Source organism: Bufo bufo, chromosome 6 (genome assembly GCF_905171765.1).
Source record: "Bufo bufo chromosome 6, aBufBuf1.1, whole genome shotgun sequence".
NCBI classification, from domain to species: Eukaryota; Metazoa; Chordata; class Amphibia; order Anura; family Bufonidae; genus Bufo; species Bufo bufo.
The window spans coordinates 178,157,625-178,174,909 of NC_053394.1; the positions used below are offsets into that span (position 1 = coordinate 178,157,625).

Here is a 17,285-nt window from a genome sequence, read left to right on the forward strand (position 1 = left end):
GGTGGCCGGCTCTTCGTAAGTCGGTGGAGGGTTTTGTGGCTGCTTGTGAGACGTGCGCTCGCGCTAAGGTCCCTCGTTCACGGCCTTCAGGTTCCCTTCTCCCGTTACCCATTCCTTCCCGTCCTTGGACACACCTGTCCATGGACTTTATCACGGATCTTCCTCGTTCCTCGGGGAAGTCGGTGATCCTGGTGGTGGTGGACCGTTTTAGCAAGATGGCTCATTTCGTACCTTTCCCTGGTTTACCTAATGCTAAAACGTTGGCGCAAGCTTTTGTCGACCATATTGTTAAATTGCACGGCATTCCCTCTGATATTGTTTCCGATAGAGGCACGCAGTTTGTGTCCAGGTTCTGGAAGGCTTTCTGTTCTCGCCTGGGGGTTCGGCTGTCCTTCTCTTCTGCTTTTCATCCGCAGTCGAATGGTCAGACTGAGCGCCTCAATCAGAATCTGGAGACATATTTGCGCTGTTTTGTTTCAGAGAACCAGGAGGATTGGTGTTCATTTCTCCCTCTTGCTGAGTTTGCTCTGAACAACCGTCGTCAGGAATCTTCTGATAAGTCACCATTCTTTGGTGCATATGGGTTCCATCCACAGTTTGGGACATTCTCGGGAGGGGCTCTTTCTGGTTTACCTGAGGAGGAGAGATTTTCCTCGTCTTTGTCTACCATTTGGCAAAAGATTCAGGGTAATCTTAAAAAGATGAGTGAGAGGTATAAGCGTGTGGCTGATAAGAGACGTGTGCCTGGTCCGGACCTGAATGTGGGTGATCTGGTGTGGTTGTCTACTAGAAACATTAAGTTAAAGGTTCCCTCCTGGAAATTGGGTCCCAAGTTTATTGGGCCTTATAAAATCTTGTCAGTCATCAATCCTGTTGCCTTCCGTCTTGATCTTCCACGGGTTTGGAAGATACATAATGTATTTCACAGATCTCTCTTAAAACCATATGTCCAGCCCACGGTACCCTCCTCTTTGCCTCCTCCTCCGATTTTGGTTGATGGCAATCTGGAGTTTGAGGTTTCCAGAATTGTGGACTCTCGCATGGTCCGCGGTTTTCTTCAGTACCTCGTTCATTGGAAGGGGTATGGTCCTGAGGAGAGGATGTGGGTTCCGGTGTCGGACATTAAAGCCACTCGCCTCATCAGGGCATTTCATAGGGCTCATCCTGAGAAGGTGGGTCCTGGGTGTCCGGAGTCCACCCGTAGAGGGGGGGGGTACTGTCACTACCAGAGCTTTGGGACGTTCTCACAGCTCTGTTTCTCCACCCCTGTGATGATGTCACTACTAGAGCTGGGAGGAGTTCTCACTACTCTGTTTACTTTTGGTTTCTTTCACCACAGCTGTCCTTCATGTGTTTGATTTTCCTCTCTTTATATCACCCCTCCTCCTATGATAGGATGTGGATTATAGTTCTCACTTCAGTTGTAGCTCTGGCTTTAGTTTCTTCACTTGTAGCTATCAGTTCACTGGACCTGTGTTCTGCTGCAGCTAGCACTCCGGATATTGCCAGCCTGTCCTTGGATCCATCTTCTCTGCGGCTGCAACACCGTCAGCTAAGTGTGCAGACATTGTTGTGTTCCTGTTTATTTTCTGACTGGATCTGAGGTGGCCACGGTTCCCTCCATATACTGAGTAGGGCACTGGTGGCCGTGCCCCTTCCACTATTGTAGGGGTTACAGTGGTCATTAGTCTTAGGCACGTGGGCATGCCTCTTTCCGCCATTTGGATCCGGGCATGTGCTTTAGCAGAATAGGGAGAGCGTTGAGGGTCGGACAGGGGTCACCCGTTATCCTCCCTAGTTCTGGGTCCAGTCAGTAGCTCTGTACTGTGTATTACTATTGTTGCCCACATACAGCCGTGACACAAGGCTGGAGATCATTATGTCAGGCTGATTGGGTTAAAATGGCAGACTTGACATGTTAAAAGGAGGGTGATCCTTGAAATCATTGTTCTTCCATTGTTAACCATGGTGACCTGCAAAGAAACGCGTGCAGCCATCATTGCGTTGCATAAAAATGGCTTCACAGGCAAGGATATTGTGGCTACTAAGATTGCACCTCAATCAACAATTTATAGGATCATCAAGAACTTCAAGGAAAGAGGTTCAATTCTTGTTAAGAAGGCTTCAGGGCGTCCAAGAAAGTCCAGCAAGCGCCAGGATCGTCTCCTAAAGAGGATTCAGCTGCAGGATCGGAGTGCTACCAGTGCAGAGCTTGCTCAGGAATGGCAGCAGGCAGGTGTGAGCGCATCTGCACGCACAGTGAGGCGAAGACTTTTGGAGGATGGCCTGGTGTCAAGAAGGCCAGCAAAGAAGCCACTTCTCTCCAAAAAAAACATCAGGGACAGATTGATCTTCTGCAGAAAGTATGGTGAATGGACTGCTGAGGACTGGGGCAAAGTCATATTCTCTGATGAAGCCTCTTTCCGATTGTTTGGGGCATCTGGAAAAAGGCTTGTCCGGAGAATAAAAGGTGAGCTCTACCATCAGTCCTGTGTCATGCCAACAGTAAAGCATCCTGATACCATTCATGTGTGGGGTTGCTTCTCATCCAAGGGAGTGGGCTCACTCACAATTTTGCCCAAAAACACAGCCATGAATAAAGAATGGTACCAAAACACCCTCCAACAGCCAGCTCACCCATATTCATCCTGTGAAGCGGTGCACGGAACGGACCCAAGCCAGTCCTGATGTAAGTCCACATGAAAAGAAAATAAGCTCCAGCACCAGTTGTAGATGTTTTTGCGGTCCCGATCTTTATTCACCAAAATTGTTCAAGGTATATACAAAATACAGTGCCACTGATTCCCACTCTTCCCAAGTTGATATACGCGTTTCGAACAGTAGTGTTCTAAAAACACTACTGTTCGAAATGCGTAAATCAACTGGGGAAGAGTGGGAATCAGTGCCACTGTATTTTGTATATACCTTGAACAATTTTGGTGAATAAAGATCGGGACCGCAAAAACATCTACAACTGGTGCTAGAGCTTCTTTTCTTTTCATGTGGACTCAATATTTATTACCCTGATTCTGCAGTTTACAGAAACACCACATATGTGGTTATAAATTGTTGCATGGGCACACAACAGGGCTTAGAAGACAAGGAGAGCCATATGGTTTTTGGAGGACAGATTTTGCTGGAATGGTCTCTGGGCGCCATGTTACATTTAAAGAGACTCTGAGGTACTCCTACAGTGAAAACCCCCAAAAAGTGTCCACATTTTGGAGACTACACCACCCAATGAATTTTAAGGGGTACAGTGAGCACTTTCAACCAACAGGCATTTCATAGAATAAAACTTAGCTGTAAAAATGAAAACTTAATTTCTTACGGATGTCAGAATATGGCGATGCTAATCAAACATTCAGATTTTTTTTCAACAGTTTTATATAGTTTTTAGTAGTAAAACATACGAAAGACTACGGCTACATTCACATGACAGTGAAAAAAAATTGCCATGAATAACTGACACACTAAAATTCCTTTCCAATGTACAGTAAGTGTTACCCAGTGTTTTACCATTTAGTATGTACGGGTGACTTGCATTATTCCTTCCCATGTGCATAACCTTACATTTGTTAGTGTTAAACCTCATCTGCCACTTCTCTGCCCAAGCCTCCAATCTATCCAGATCCATTTGTAACAGTACACTGTCCTCTTCCATGTCAAATACTTTACACAGTTTAACATCGTCAGCAAAAAAATTGATATTTTACTGTGCAAGCCTTCTACAAGATCATTAATAAATATATTGAAGAGAGACCCCTGTGCTACCTCACTAGTGACAGTGACCCAATCTGAGTGTGTACCATTAATAACCACCCTCTGTTTTCTATCACTGAGCCAGTTATTTTTTATTTATTTTACGCATTTATATATCTATATTCCACAGTGCTTTACAGACATTAGCATCACACTGTCCCCAATGGGTCTCACAACAAGTCCCCTATCAGTACGTCTTTGGTGTGTGTGAGGAAACCGGAGTACCCGGAGGAACCCACACAAACACATACATACAAACTTCATGCAGATGTTGCAAGGAGCCACCGTGCTGCCCATACTTACCCACAATACACACATTTTCCCCCAGTCCAAGCATTCTCATTTTATGTACCAACCTTTTACATTCACCTAAAGAATTATTAGGAACACCTGTTCTATTTCTCATTAATGCATTTATCTAGTCAACCAATCACATGGCAGTTGCTTCAATGCATTTAGGGGGGTGGTCCTGGTCAAGACAATCTCCTGAACTCCAAACTGAATGTCAGAATGGGAAAGAAAGGTGATTTAAGCAATTTTGAGCGTGGCATGGTTGTTGGTACCAGACGGGCCGGTCTGAGTATTTCACAATCTGCTCAGTTACTGGGATTTTCGCGCACAACCATTTCTAGGGTTTACAAAGAATGGTGTGAAAAGGGAAAAACATCCAGTATGCGGCAGTCCTGTGGGCGAAAATTCCTTGTGGATGCTAGAGGTCAGAGGAGAATGGGCCGACTGATTCAAGCTGATAGAAGAGCAACGTTGACTGAAATAACCACTCGTTACAACCGAGGTATGCAGCAAAGCATTTGTGAAGCCACAACACGCACAACCTTGAGGCGGATGGGCTACAACAGCAGAAGACCCCACCGGGTACCACTCATCTCCACTACAAATAAGAAAAAGAGGCTACAATTTGCACGGGATCACCAAAATTGGACTGTTGAAGACTGGAAAAATGTTGCCTGGTCTGATGAGTCTCGATTTCTGTTGAGACATTCAAACGGTAGAGTCCGAATTTGGCGTAAACAGAATGAGAACATGTATCCATCATGCCTTGTTACCACTGTGCAGGCTGGTGGTGGTGGTGTAATGGTGTGGGGGATGTTTTCTGGGCACACTTTAGGCCCCTTAGTGCCAATTGGGCATCGTTTAAATGCCACGGGCTACCTGAGCATTGTTTCTGACCATGTCCATTCCTTCATGACCACCATGTACCCATTCTCTGATGGCTACTTCCAGCAGGATAATGCACCATGTCACAAAGCTCGAATCATTTCAAATTGGTTTCTTGAACATGACAATGAGTTCACTGAACTAAAATGGCCCCCACATCACCAGATCTCAACCCAATAGAGCATCTTTGGGATGTGGTGGAATGGGAGCTTCGTGCCCTGGATGTGCATCCCTCAAATCTCCATCAACTGCAAGATGCTATCCTATCAATATGGGCCAACATTTCTAAAGAATGCTATCAGCACCTTGTTGAATCAATGCCACGTAGAATTAAGGCAGTTTTGAAGGCAAAAGGGGGTCCAACACCGTATTAGTATGGTGTTCCTAATAATCCTTTAGGTGAGTGTATATGGCACAGTATCAAACTGATTACATTAGTATGATAGGACCAATCACTCATGAAGCCATGCTGATATGGCGTTATACAGTTATTTTCGTTGAGGTACTCAAAGATAGCATCTCTGAAAACCCCCAAACACTTTACCCACAACAGATGCCTATAGTTTACAGGCACTGTTTTTCACCCTCTTTTGAATATTGGCACCACATACGCATCAATCCTATGAAACACTCCCTGTCACTATAGAGTCCTTAAATAGCAGAAATATGCCTATGACATTACTTAATTATTTTACAATTAAGGCTGCCGACATCCATGTTGCTTGTGCAGCTTTTTCTACCACACTTTTTCCTTCACTCAACTTTCCATTAATATGCTTGAATACAGCACTCTGTAAACAGACAGCTTCTGTAGCAATGGCCTTTTGTGGCCTACCCTCCTTGTGGAGGGTGTCAATGATTGTCTACTGGACAACTGTCAAGTCAGCAGTTTCCCCATGATTGTGTAGTCTACTCAACCAGAGGGAGCAGTTAAAGGCTTAGGGAACCCCCTTCAGGTGTTTTCTATTGATTAGCTGATTAGAGCATGACACCATAAGTCTATAGTATAAAACTTTTTCACAATATTCACATTTTCTGAGATACTGACATTTGGGTTTTCATTAGATGTAAGCCGTAACAACCAACATTAAAATAAATAAATACTTGAAATAGATCTCTGTGAGTAATGAATCTATAGAATACATGAGTTTCACTTTTTGAAATAAAAAGGGTCTTCCAGGATTTAATTTTTTTTACTGATGAGCTATAGGTCATCAGTATCTGATTGGTGGGATCTGAAATCCAGGACCCCCACCGATCAGCTGTTTTGTGAAGGCAGTGGTGCTCCTGTGAGCGCCTTTGGCTTCTCGTCAAGCACAGCGCCGTACACTGTATCGCGGCTGTGCTTAGTATCACGCTCAGGCCAATTCACTTGAATGGGAATGAGCTGCTCCTAGGCTACATGATGGAGGAACGTGTCGTCACTGGCCTCACAAGAGTGCCGCTGCCTTCTCAAACAGCTGGTTGGTGGGGGTCCCAGGTGTCGGACCCCACCGTTCAGATACTGATAACCTATCCATAGCATAGGTTATCAGTTTAAAAAATCTCAGAAAACTTCTTTAACTTTTCAATGTTATTCTAATTTATTAAGATGCATTAGTATATCACTTCAGTATCACTGTAATCCTGTAAACACTGGCAGAATTTTGTAGTTTGTTTTTTCCAACTTCACCTCGTAAGGAGTTTTTTTTTCTCTTTTCTTATTACATGATATGGCAAACTGAATGGTGCTATTAAAAATAAAACTTGTCCAGCAAAAAACAAGCCCTCATATGGGTAGGGGAACATAAAAGTAAAAAAGTTATAGCTCTTGGAATGTGGGAAGAAAAAGGAAAACCTAAAAATTGGACTGGTCCTGGAGGAGTTAGTAAGTAAAAGGCATCTTCTTACCTAGTGACATGAGGGTCTGTTGAGTCTCCATCATGATGTCTTTGTACAGGTCCTTGTGCTCTTCTAAGTACTCCCACTCCTCCATGGTGAAATACACAGCAACGTCCTGATACCTTATAGAAACCTGACATATACAATATTATAGTCATCTCTCACATACTCCTTGACATTACTTAGTATTTTCCTTACGTTTCTCACCTCTCCCGTCAGCAGCTCTATGATCTTGTTTGTGAGTTTTACAATCTTCTGGGCACTATTTTTGCCATATATCAGCACATTAGTTGGAGGCTTTAAAAGGGAACTCTGGCCTTTTCCCCATCCTCCTGACACATGGGCATATCTGTTAGGGGTCACAAAATCACTAGATGTCTGCACCTCTGCATACTCCTATGTATGAAAGAGAGACCCTTAAATAAATCACTACATACATTCATAGAAGTCATGCAACATCATTTACAGAAGTTCTCACCTTCCCAGTTAGCAAGTAGATGATCTCCAGGGTGAGATTTAATATCCTGTCAGCCATCTTGCAGTTGTCCTTATCCATTCTTGAGCGGTCAGTGGGGCAACAGTTAACTTTGTTGTAAAGAATACATGAACCACCAGGATTGTATAGTGCAGGAACTTGAAAGGGTAAAAAGAAGTGATTTTAAGAGGGGTCCCACAAAGCTATCAGTAATGTACACACGTGTCACGGGTGTCTGCTTCTACCACACTGCAGTTTACATGTGCAGGCGTGCAATACATGGACATGTGACATCCATACTGTAGGCAATCAATGCAACGGTATCACGAGAATGGCACTAAATTTAATATGTGAGTAAGTTACTGTTAGGCCTCTTTCAGACGGGCGATACGGGAACACCCGCGATTTTTCCGCGCGAGTGCAAAACATTGTACTGCATTTTGCACTCGCGTGAGAAAAATCGCGCATGTTTGGTACCCAAACCCGAAATTCTTCACAGAAGTTCGGGCTTGGGATCGGGGTTGTGTAGATTGTGTTATTTCCCCTTATAACATGGTTATAAGGGAAAATAATAGCATTCTGAATACAGAATGCATAGTAAAATAGCGCTGGAGGGGTTAAAAATAAATAAATAAAAATTTAACTCACCTTAGTCCACTTGATCGCGGCCCGGCATCTCCTTCTGTCTCCTTTGCTGAACAGGACCTGTGGTGAGCATTCATTACAGGAACAGGACCTGTGATGACGTCACTCCGGTCATCACATGATCCATCACCATGGTAAATGATCATGTGATGACCGGAGTGACGTCACCACAGGTCCTGTTCAGCAAAGGAGACAGAAGAAGATGCCGGGCTGCGCGATCAAGTGGACTAAGGTGAGTTAAATTATTATTATTATTTTTTTAACCCCTCCAGCACCATTGTACTATGCATTCTGTATTCAGAATGCTATTATTTTCCCTTATAACCATGTTATAAGGGAAAATAATAATGATCGGGTCTCCATCCCGATCGTCTCCTAGCAACCGTGCGTGAAAATCGCACCGCATCCGCACTTGCTTATGGATGCTTGCGATTTTCACGCAACCCCATTTACTTCTATGGGGCCTGCGTTGCGTGAAAAACGCAGAATATAGAGCATGCTGTGATTTTCACGCAACGCACAAGTGATGCGTGAAAATTACCGCTCATGTGAACAGCCCCATAGAAATGAATGGGTCGGTATTCAGTGCGGGTGCAATGCGCTCACCTCCCGCATCGCATCTGCGCGGAATACTCGCCCGTGTGAAAGGGGCCATAGAGATTTGCAGCCTGCATGTCAATAGTTAATGAACATTTGAGGACATAGCTGTAGATGTCCTGGTACATGAGCAGAACAGATTATTCCTGTATACATGTGCCTTGGGCTAAGAGTATATCCACCCGTTGATGTATGGGGGACTGTGAATCTTTGAAGATATTTTGATTCCTCTAAATAGATACTGCTCGCCCCCTGGCGCTGCCAAGTCCGTTTTTTTACTTGCTACCTACAATGTCTCTTTTTATTATGCCTCAGTCTACAGCCAACGTCCTATAAGTGGGCAAGGAACCTAGGGCCGTTACCTCTAAACTGGGAAATGCACATCACTAATGCTGTATGGCAACAAATAATTAGCAGGGTAGTTTATGGGTTAATAATAGCATCCCTGTGGTTTAGGGCAATGAAGGGGCTAATGTTTGCATTACTGGTGGTATGGAGCACAGAAGGGGTTAATGACAGTGTCCCTAGTGGTCTAGAGCAGAAAAATAGCGATTATTAGATTCACATGTATTTTGAGTGCGCAAGGAGAGATGGTCTACCCCAAAGCAGAGGAAACCGACAGGTATAAAAGGTAGAACCTCCCACACTGTGGTGAGGTGGTGTGCTGAGCAGTAGTGGTTACTCACTTAATTATTAATACATTCCTTTTTCAATTGCCTATTCCGGGATTTTAATACTGATTGCGTTGCCTATGCTCAAGATAGGCCATCAATATCTGATCTGCAGGGTAAAACACTCTGCGACCCCGGCTGATCAGTTGTTTTCACGTAGCTTCAGCGCCAGATGCCCCTAAAGTGCACAGCTTTGGACAGAGCTATGTAGTTGAGGTGTGAGAGCTAATTAGTGGGGCTGCAGGACATCGGATCCCCGCCAATCTGATACTGATGGCCTGTCCTGAGGATAGGCCATCAATACTAAAATCCTGAAACATCCCTTTAATGGTGCTTAGACTCAAAGTAGTATATTAATGACCTATCCTCGGCACCTCCAACAATCAGTTGTTCTGCATTACCTTGTGGTATGTCCTCTTTAACGATTACCGGCATGCTGTCTACATTGTAGTGGATATCACAGCTTTTTGTGCAGTTCACGTGAATGGAAAGAACAGCTGTAATTGCACTGCAATGCCATCTTTATAATGTAGAGTAAGTACGGGTAAATAATGAAGGACACAGCACTCACACTAGTGCCACAACCCCTTAAAGGGATTCTGTCACCAGATTTAACCCTATTAAGCTAGCTGACATTAGCAATGTGCTAATGTCAGCTAAACCTAACTAGCCTATTCCTACTTTTATCCATGCCCCTGTTATGCCAGAAATCTAACTGTTATAATTTGCTAATTAGCCTCTAGGAGCAGGGATGGCGTTGTTCCTGCTCCTAGAGGCTCCGTTCTCCCACCTTTGTCGCCTTCCTCCAAGTCCTGATTGACAGGGCCAGGCAGCGCTCGCATCAGTCTGCCAGCCCTGTGCTCTGGTGAAATCTCACGCAGTTCAGTATTCGGCGCATGCGCAATGAGGAAGCTGGCAGACTACGAGTGTCTTTCCCTCACCGCGCCTGCGCCGAATGCTGAACGGCTCGAGATTTCACCAGAGCACAGGGCTGGCAGACAGATGCGAGCGCTGCCTGGCCCTGTCAATCAGGACTTGGAGGGAGGCGACAAAGGTGGGAGAATGGAGACTCTAGGAGCAGGAACAACGCCCATCCCCCCTGCTCCTAGAGGCTAATTAGCAGGATTTCTGGCCTAACGGGGGCATAGATAAAAGTAGGAATAGGCTAGTTAGGAAAAACTAAATAAATTGGGAACAAATATCTAAAGAATTCCCCCCTGATTGGCTAAGGAAGGTCATCCAAACTGTAGCATAAATCTTAGAGGATAAACCTGTACACTGTCTCACTCCCCTCATATATATATATATATATATACATATACACTCCTCAATATTGAAATTGCAACACCAAGAAGGAAAAGTCGTGTAATTCTGGAAATCAAAGGATCGATAGACAAGTTAATGATATGCAAATAAAAATTGACTATGAGCCCCACGCGCAGAAATACACACACTACATGCCTTGACATGCTATCAACCAGGTTATTAAAGTTTGTCCGAGGAATGTTCTGCCACACTGAATGCATTTGGACATGTAAATCATCAAGATACGCTATTGGCAGCTCCCTTTGCAATTGCCAAACAATGACCTCCCAGATCTGCTCGATGGGAGAGAAGTCCAGAGATGCTGCCGGCCATGGTGGCAAGTTCAGGCCAAGCAGACTGCTCACAGCAGCACAAGCAACATGCTACCTGGCACGGTCCTGTAGAAAAATGAGTCCCGAGACACATTCGAGAAATGGCCGTACTACTCATACCATGACCAAATCAATGTAACACCGAGATGTTAGTGTACATAAAATGAAGACTAGAGGAGTCAGGATACCGTACATCATGGCACCACATCCTATAACACCTCCGTAATGTTCCCTTGTGGAGGCCTCTTCACGCATTGCCCAAATGGTCTTCAGACCAATCTCTGGCTATCACTGCATCTGAGACAAAAGCAGGGCTCATCACTGAAAAGGACAGACCTCTACTCTATTCCAGTCTCCATTGCCATCCTGCTGTGCACCATGATAGCCCTTGACAGAGGTGGCATAGTGTCAATGGAAAACCTTCTGATGGTTTGTGTAGACACTGTTTGCCACCCTAGGCTTGGGATGTGATGTCCAATTTTACTTGCAGCACAGAATAGATGATTTCACTCCATTCTTATAAGATTATTCATCCACTCTGTCCTTCCAATTCGTTGCTGTTCTCCTAACAGTCGAGGGACACAACATTGAACAGTGCTGATAGCCTAGGCAAGTAGGGATCTGCTGGAGTGATAAACCAAGGCCTCTGGTTTCAAGGATTCTGTCCCTCTCAGTTTGCACCAAGTGGTGGTAAGTGGCATATCAACAAATAGAAAGCATAGCAAAGTCATCCCACACAATGTGATCTGATCTTTGAGGTTTCACATGGCTTAAAAACTTTGCTTTCAATCTGGATTTTATGCTCTCCCCACATGCCACAGATTGGAGCTAGGTGCTTGACAATTTGACCATTTGCAGATCTTAGTGACACCTGCCACTTCGTCGATTTGCATAACATTACAGCTTGTCCTGCTTGGTGTTGAGGAGTGTAGGTTGTTGACTGCATCACTGGCACTCCAGCACTGCCACATTCATGAGTTGAGCCTGTTACATCAAAGTCTACATTTCCGAATACCACAGCACTATGTACAGCTCTGCTACACCACCACTGCTTACCTGTGCGGCTACAAGATCTTCAACTATCCCCGGACACCATCCCCGGAAGAAGCCAGCGTGTCTGGCGAAACGGCGCCTGAGGAGCCAGCACACGGCGGGTATTTACTACTTTTATGTTTCTCCACATGTCACTTGTGCTTTTTTCTTATTCCTTGGTTTTGTCCGGGAGCTTATGCACCTTACTGACAGGTTATTGTGGATGCCTGCTCTGTTCATGCTGTTCGCAGTGTCCCTCATGTGCTGACCCCTCAGCCTCCTCCTTGGTTTTGTGTCCTCCATTTTGTTATGGCTGCTGTCTTAAATAATTATCTATGTATTGCATTGTAATATTTTACATTTAATAAAGGTTGTATTTACCACTTTCTTTTCGAAGTGTGGCGTTGCTAATTTTTTTGTGGTGAAGATCTTCAACTATGCCAGATATATACTTAGTGGGTCCACCTCATCAGGGAAGAACATCATCCCATTTCTAACATTTTTTGGTGATGTGTTCAGATAGTCCCATCTAAAAGGAATTCCTCATTATAGACATTATCCTTAAAAAGGGGTATATGCATAGGATGGAGGATAAGTGTCTGATCAGGAGCAGTCCAGCAGCTGGTGCACCCTCACAAGAACAGGTACCCATGCTCCTTGATTTGAATGAAGCAGCAGTTATGCATGCAAGCTAATGCTACATTAGCTGTATGGAGATGCCAAAGATAATCGAGCACTTGTACTCTGCTATCTCCATCACTCCCAGAGAGTTGAATGGAGTGACAAACATGCACACATGTATGCTGCTCCATTCAAATGGGATGAACAGGCTCCCGTTCTAGTGATCAGTGTAGGGCCCCTGTGGATAGGGAATACTTATTGTAGTCGGACAACCTCTTAAATCCCTCAGTGACCACCAATACGCCTTTTTATGGTGGTTACTAAGGGGTCTTAGGCTTGGGCACTGCCTTTTCACTGTGACCCAGACTAAGCACTGAACGGGTCTCCCATGCAGCGGAGAGTGAGGGCTCGGCTCTCATATGAGAACCGTGCTCCTGGTCTAACAGCGTGAACCGACAGGAGCACCGATCCGCACCTGAGGAGTTAATTAACGGGATCGCGGTGCCCTGTCATGGAGGCCGGGTGCTGGGTATGTGAAACGGCCGGCACCCACCGCCTACATTTGTATTAATGGTTTAATTATCTTCATTGGTGGCGCAGGGTGCCCCCCCCCCCCCAAACCCAGTATTATATTCATTGGAGGTGCAGTACGCCCCCACCCCAGTATTATAGTCATTGGTGGCGCAGAGCGCCCCCCTCCTCAGTATTATACTCATTGGTGGTGCAGTGCGCCCCCAACCCCAGTATTATAGTCATTGGTGGCGCAGAGCGCCCCCCTCCTCAGTATTATAGTCATTGGAGGTGCAGTACGCCCCCACCCCAGTATTATAGTCATTGGTGGCGCAGAGCGCCCCCAACCCCAGTATTATAATCATTGGTGGCAGTGGCCAGAGGGTCCCCTCCTCCTCAGTATCTTCATTGGTGGCGCAGTGTGCCCCTCCCCTCAACCCCAGTATTATATTCATTGGAGGTGCAGTACGCCCCCACCCCAGTCTTATAGTCATTGGTGGCGCAGAGCGCCCCCTCCTCAGTATTATACTCATTCGTGGTGCAGTGCGCCCCCAACCCCAGTATTATAATCATTGGTGGCAGTGGCCAGAGGGTCCCCTCCTCCTCAGTATCTTCATTGGTGGCGCAGTGTGCCCCTCCCCTCAACCCCAGTATTATATTCATTGGAGGTGCAGTACGCCCCCACCCCAGTATTATAGTCATTGGTGGCGCAGAGCGCCCCCCTCCTCGGTATTATACTCATTGGTGGTGCAGTGCGCCCCCAACCCCAGTATTATAGTCATTGGTGGCGCAGAGCGCCCCCCTCCTCAGTATTATACTCATTGGAGGTGCAGTAAGCCCCCACCCCAGTATTATAGTCATTGGTGGCGCAGAGCGCCCCCCTCCTCAGTATTATACTCATTGGTGGTGCAGTGCGCCCCCAACCCCAGTATTATAACCATTGGTGGCAGTGGCCAGAGGGTCCCCTCCTCCTCAGTATCTTCATTGGTGGTGCAGTGGCAGCTTCCGATCGGAGTCCCAGGAGTGAAATCACAGGGCTCCGATCAGTTACCATGGCAGCCTGGACACTACTGAAGCCCTGGCTGCCATGGTAATCTCCCTGCTGCTGTGTGCACTATGCACAGGGCAGCAGGGAGAGTGTGAGGTCCTATTCACCCTGATAGAGCTCTATTAGGGTGAATAGGACAAGGGTTCTAGCTCCTAAGAGGGCTAATAGTTATTAAATAAAAAGTTTTTACATATAAAATATATGAACAATAAAAAACATATTACATATCGCCACGTCTGAAAAAGTCCAAACTATTAAAATATTAAACAATATCTCCTATGCGGTGAACGCCATAACAGAAAAAATAATAAGAAATGCACAATTTGCCATTTTTTTGTCACCTTTTGCCCCAAAAAATAGGATAGGACTGTTCTAAAAAATAGGATAGCGACCTTCTCGCAGCTTACCAAGCACAGCGCCATACATTATATAGCGGTTGTGCTTGGTATTAAGCACATTCACATCTATGGGGCTGAGCACTATATACCAAGCACAGCTGCTATACAATGTATGGAGCTGTGCTTGGTAAGCTGCGAGAAGGTCGCGGTGCTCCTAGTAGCGCCGCTGCCTTCTAAAAACAGCTGATCAGCGAGGGTCCCAGGCGTCAGACCCCCACCGATCAGATACTGATGACCTATCCTGAGGATAGGTCATCAGTAGTAAAATCCCAGAAAACCCCTTTAAACAGCCCGACCCATCTTAAAGGGGTTTTGCACTCACATACAATGGGGGCATATCGCTAGGGACCCACACCTACAACAAGAACAGAGCAGGGAAATCAATGGGGCCGCCGAAAATAGCCGAGCGTGTGCGCTGTGCGCTCCTATTCATTTGTATGGGAGCAGCGCTTGGTGGTGGACAGACCCTGGGAAACCCGGGGTCCTCCAGCCACAGCTCTCCCCGCTCCGTTCTCCTTGTAGGTGCAGGTCCCAGAGGGGGGACCCGCACCTATCAGATAATGGGGGCATAGCCTAGCGATATGCCCCCATTGTATGTGATGGGAATACCCCTTTAATGGCACCCTAAAAAATCCAGCTAATCCACCAACCCCTCACGCCATCCCTGATGAGGCATGTCTAGACTTGGCCCCATAACAGTGCTACCATTGTAGGGCCAGCTATAGTGTCAAGAAACTAACAGCTATATATAAAAAATGATAATGTATACACCCGTATAGTAACACATTCATTACATATCTAGTGATGTATGATTATATGTTACACATCATGTGGAGACATACATATCATACACATATGTATATTACACACAGTACGATACAATCCCAATATAACAACGAATACAATTCCCACATCTCCCGACCATTATTATACCTGTACCAGAAGGATCTCACATTTAAGGACCTTTCATGACGTCATGGCCACGTGATCAGTCGCCTGCACAGACCAATTGTAGACGTCTCTCTATTGCAGTGGATATAGGACCTTTGATGATGTCCCAGTCATGTGATTTGTCACATACAGGGGGATATCGGTAGTCTTATCCCTAGTGTGTAAGGACCCCCGAAGGTCACGTGAAGAGATCAGGTGACTCTGAGATACTTGTGGCGAAAAATAGCATTTCGGAAATGACTGTGTCTTCATGGGCAGTGTTAGTAGGTGTTATCGCGGCCGTGCCGGGTGAAGGACCTTCCATGATGTCATGGTCATGTGATCCTCCTGCATAGAGGCGATGAGCTGGGGGATGGTTCCTTTGTATGGTGTGAACTGTGGGCTTTTTATGTCGGGGTCCTAAGAAGCAGCAGAGTGCCACATGGGTGACGGTCCCTAGTAGCTGTAGGAGTCCTCTGGTTCATCATGTCCTATTGGCAGGTGTCTGACCCCCAGCAGCACTGTACATTGTGTAGTGGCCATGCCGGGGTACTGCAGCTCACCTCTGATACAAGTGGAAGGGAGCCAGCCCCGACACTAGTGTACAGAGCCTTGTGCTCCCACTCAGGGCCTCTAACCTGTGGGGGGTCGGACGCCCACCAATGTGAGGTTGATGACCTATCGATATCTGTAGCCTGGAGAACCCTTTTTAGCTCACCTAGGACAGAAAGTCAGAACTCCCCACCCTGAAAATGGCGAGACAGCAGCACCCAAACACTCAGTCCCCTTCGTACGGTAACCCAGTACAGTGCCTGTTTGTACCCCCTCCATACACATAGATGCCCCAGTAGCAGCACTCCCTTACTGCCTTTTAACCCCTTCTACCCCAGGCCAGTTTTCACCTTCCTGCCAAGGTCATTTATTTGTTTTGCAAATCTGACATGTGTCACTTTATGTAGTAATAACTTTGGAACACTTTAAGGCTACTTTCACACTAGCGTTTTTACTGGATCCGGCAGGGTTCAGCAAAAACGCTTCCGTTACTGATAATACAACCGTCTGCATCCGTTATGAACGGATCCGGTTGTATCATCTTTAACATTGCCAATACGGATCCGTCGTTAACTCCACTGAAAGTCAATAAAGGACGGATCCGTGTTAGATTGTGGCAGAGAAAACGGATTTGTCCCCAATGACTTACACTTTGGGTCATGGCCACATCCCAGGACGGAAAGCAAACTACAACATGTTGCGATTTGCTCTCCGGTATGGGAACGCAACTAAACGGAACGGAATGCATTTTGGAGTATTCCGTTTTGTTCAGTTTTTGTCCCCATTGACAATAAATGGGGACAAAACTGAAGCGTTTTTTTCCGGTATTGAGCCCCTATGACGGAACTCAATACCGAAAAACTAAAAACACAAGTGTGAAAGTAGCCTTACTTATCCGAGCCATTCTGATATTGTTTTCTCGTGACACATTGTACTTCATGATAGTGGTAAATGTGAGTCGATATAGTTAAACTTTATTTATTAAAAAAAATCCAAATGTTACCAAATTTTCAAAATTTCTATTTTTCTGCTTTTAAATCAGATAGTGATACCTTATAAAGTATTTATTACTTTACATTCCCCATATGTCTACTTTATGTTGGCATCATTTTGTAAATGTCATTTTATTTTTTTAGGGCATTAGAAGTAGGGATCGACCGATTATCAGTTTGGCCGATATTATCGGCCGATATTCATGTTTTTGCAAGTTATCGGTATCGGCATCTAAACTGCCGATACCACCGATAATGCTTACGCCGCCCGAAGTCTGAGTCCAGCCATGTCTTTCGGCTGCCAGTGCCAACTATCGCGGGAGTACAGGAGAGACTACGCTTGTGGGCGTGTCTGCAT

The 17,285-nt window shown here is 45.6% G+C and overlaps 1 protein-coding gene across 2 annotated transcripts in view; it reads right to left on the bottom strand.

Annotated features, from left to right (window-relative positions):
• LOC121003407 (oocyte zinc finger protein XlCOF7.1-like) overlaps positions 1–15,484 on the bottom strand; it is a 47,917-nt gene extending 32,433 nt beyond the window's left edge. For both annotated transcript variants that reach the window (XM_040435250.1, XM_040435249.1), the window contains exons 1-4: positions 15,387–15,484; positions 7,298–7,452; positions 7,027–7,215; positions 6,829–6,952 (exon numbers count right to left, since the gene is read on the bottom strand). In XM_040435250.1, coding sequence (XP_040291184.1) covers positions 6,829–6,952; positions 7,027–7,215; positions 7,298–7,375 — 391 coding nt within the window. In that variant the 5' untranslated portion in view covers positions 7,376–7,452; positions 15,387–15,484. The remainder of the gene's footprint in view (positions 1–6,828; positions 6,953–7,026; positions 7,216–7,297; positions 7,453–15,386) is intronic.
• Between the last annotated feature and the right edge of the window lie 1,801 nt (positions 15,485–17,285).